The sequence below is a fragment of the Triturus cristatus genome, chromosome 9 (assembly GCF_964204655.1).
Source record: "Triturus cristatus chromosome 9, aTriCri1.1, whole genome shotgun sequence".
Taxonomy (NCBI): Eukaryota; Metazoa; Chordata; class Amphibia; order Caudata; family Salamandridae; genus Triturus; species Triturus cristatus.
Window position 1 is genome coordinate 364,954,613 of NC_140592.1, and position 2,520 is coordinate 364,957,132.

The 2,520-nt window shown below is 44.7% G+C and overlaps 1 protein-coding gene across 1 annotated transcript; it reads right to left on the reverse strand.

The window, feature by feature from the left end:
- Positions 1-808: 808 nt before the first annotated feature.
- LOC146797949 (translational activator of cytochrome c oxidase 1-like) lies at positions 809-2,231 on the reverse strand. The gene has a single exon (XM_085625156.1). The coding sequence runs from the start codon at positions 1,999-2,001 to the stop codon at positions 1,081-1,083; it is 921 nt and encodes a 306-aa protein (XP_085481282.1). The 5' UTR covers positions 2,002-2,231; the 3' UTR covers positions 809-1,080.
- Positions 2,232-2,520: the final 289 nt, after the last annotated feature.

Consider the following 2,520-nt stretch of genomic DNA (forward strand, 5'->3'; position numbering starts at 1 on the left):
GGAACGTTTTAGGAGTGCTTGGTCTGGAGAAGCACAAACTCAGAACATAACACAGTGGTTAGGGTTGACTTTAATAATGAAAAATGTATTTCTACCCAAACATGCATTTTTTAGCAACATCGGGATAAAAAAAGACTGGGGGGAAAAAATAATGTTTTAACCTGTACCAGCTCTTTGAAGGCAGTTCATAGCTCACTGTGCTAGATTATGATTGTTATTTATGAACTTCATAGCAACAAAAGAATCTCTATGACAGAAGCAGCAACCCACTGAGCTATGCGCATAAAATACTGTACTGTGATCTGCATAGTGCATGTTCTTCACGGCAGGCATCTTAACCTCTAAACACGCCGCACAACATACTACTGGTGATGAGAGCTGTCACTGCCATCGCCTGAGAAGCAGGCCACGGACACTACTTCAGTCTACAGTAAAGTACTCTGGGGCATATTATCAAGAAACGGCATTAAAATGATCGCCGCTTTAGCGGCAGAAAACTGCCGCTAAAGCGGCGATTATGGGCTTGATAACATGCCCTAGAGAATTCCCATAGAAGCCCATGTTCTGGTGTGAACAAGGGCTTCTATTGGAATTCTCTGTGACATATTATCAAGCCCATTATCGCCACTTTAGCGGCAGTTCTGCCGCTAAAGCGGCGATAATTTTAACGCCGTGCTTGATAATATGCCCCTTAATTATTATAATATAGTGCCAGGACACCTTACGGCACCTTAAGACACTTTTGGGTATAAGCACGATCTATACTTTAGCAAGAAGGCTTTTATTCATCCAGCACCTCACATACGAATTAAGAAACAAATATGTATTTTAATATCCATAGACTCAGTTCAGTGAGGAATACAGCAATAAAATAATACATAGAATGTTTTACCACATTATTTATGCATGACTACCATAGGTGTGCACAAAGTACTCCTTTTAAGTTCAATCAGTAATAAATCCAACTTTATCTCTAGAAATGTATCCAAGCAACTGTAACTGCAATGTACACATGCTTCAGATGTTTCTGCCTTTTCTCTTGCAGAAGGACACTGGTTTGTCGTTCATATGACCTGCGTCTCACTCAATATTATCATAGACACGGACGACATCCTGATGGGCATTGAGAAGTCCGAGAAGGTTGGACGCGTTTTCCATATCTGTGTCTGACAAAGACACCTTGGTGTTTGGGATGAATTCAAACTCTGTCGAGACTGAGACTAAGCCAAGCAAGTCCAACTTTTCTCTCACCTCCCGCAGCAAAGGAACATCACAAATAAATTTCAGCACAGTTTTCTCGTCTTCATCTTCCACCTCTGTGACGTCTTCAGCTCCAGCTTCTATTGCCAGCTCCAGTGCTCGGTCCAGCTCAATGGCTTGGTTTGTGCCATTCTCACCTCTGGCCATAATCGCACCCTTTTTACTGAAGCAGTGCCGTGCCCCATCGCACAGCATCCCCCCATTCCTGTTCATGATGTACTTAATTTCCTGGTGGGCTCTCTTACTGTTGTCAGTGATAGCCTCGATAAGCAGGACAGAGCCTCCAGGGCCTCGCCCCTCATACAATACATAGGAGGAGCTTTTCCCCTTTTCCGCTCCTTTAATCGCTGCCTCCACTGAAGATTTTGGCATATTCTTGGCTCGACATTGTTCCAAAAGTTGTGACAAACTTGCATTAAATTCTGGGTTTGAGCCGCCTTCTTTCACTGCAAACTTAATCTTAATGGAAAGCTTAGCGAACATGGTTGCTCTTGCTTCATCTTTCGGCCCCTTGACATGTTTCACCTTCGACCACTTATTGTGTCCTGCAGGGGAGGCAGGGGTTGTGTGGATGGAAGCACATGGTGAAAACTCGGAAGAACAAACGATGATAGTTGATACATGGCAGAACAGGGGTTTAGAGCCACAAATACTGGGAGGTTCCTGCACGCCCATGACGCGGGCCAATAATATTCTTCTATATTGTGAGCGAAGCATTGCGATGCCAACAGCAGCAGCCATATTGATCAGATTGTATGTTCGTTTCTTTAAACCCCTCGTAGAGGGATCCTCGGTGGGAACTCAGCAGTTGGGAGGCGAGGAGATTCACCGTCTTTAATAAACTTGTCTCCTCCCAACAGAAATAAAAATTGGATCTAAGCTACAGCAATCCTAGCGTTCATCGCATGCACACCCGGGCTTGCAAGTGAGCCGAGGGCTGGAGAGTTCGGAGGACATTATCTTCCGGTGTATAGGCGTTTATGTTCCGGTGCAACAGTGTCTAGCTCTCATTAGAGGAATAATCCAGTCTGCACCCCTAGCAGCGACGCACATCACAAAATCAATCCGACGGTCTTCCTGTGGTGTGTAAGCTTAGATGGCGTCCACTCTGCCCTTGAGCCCCGACGGTAGACGTTGGTTGGGGCTCACGGGCACGATGATTTGGGACCTATACATTTTAACAACAACATATTGTACCATCTTTGACAAACATTATACCGGTCCTAAGCATGTTTTTCTTTAAACCGGATTCCTTTTGCC

Bases quoted from the DNA above. Each gene is read 5' to 3' on its own strand.
- LOC146797949 (XM_085625156.1), bottom strand. From the start codon at position 2,001: ATGGCTGCTGCTGTTGGCATCGCAATGCTTCGCTCACAATATAGAAGA.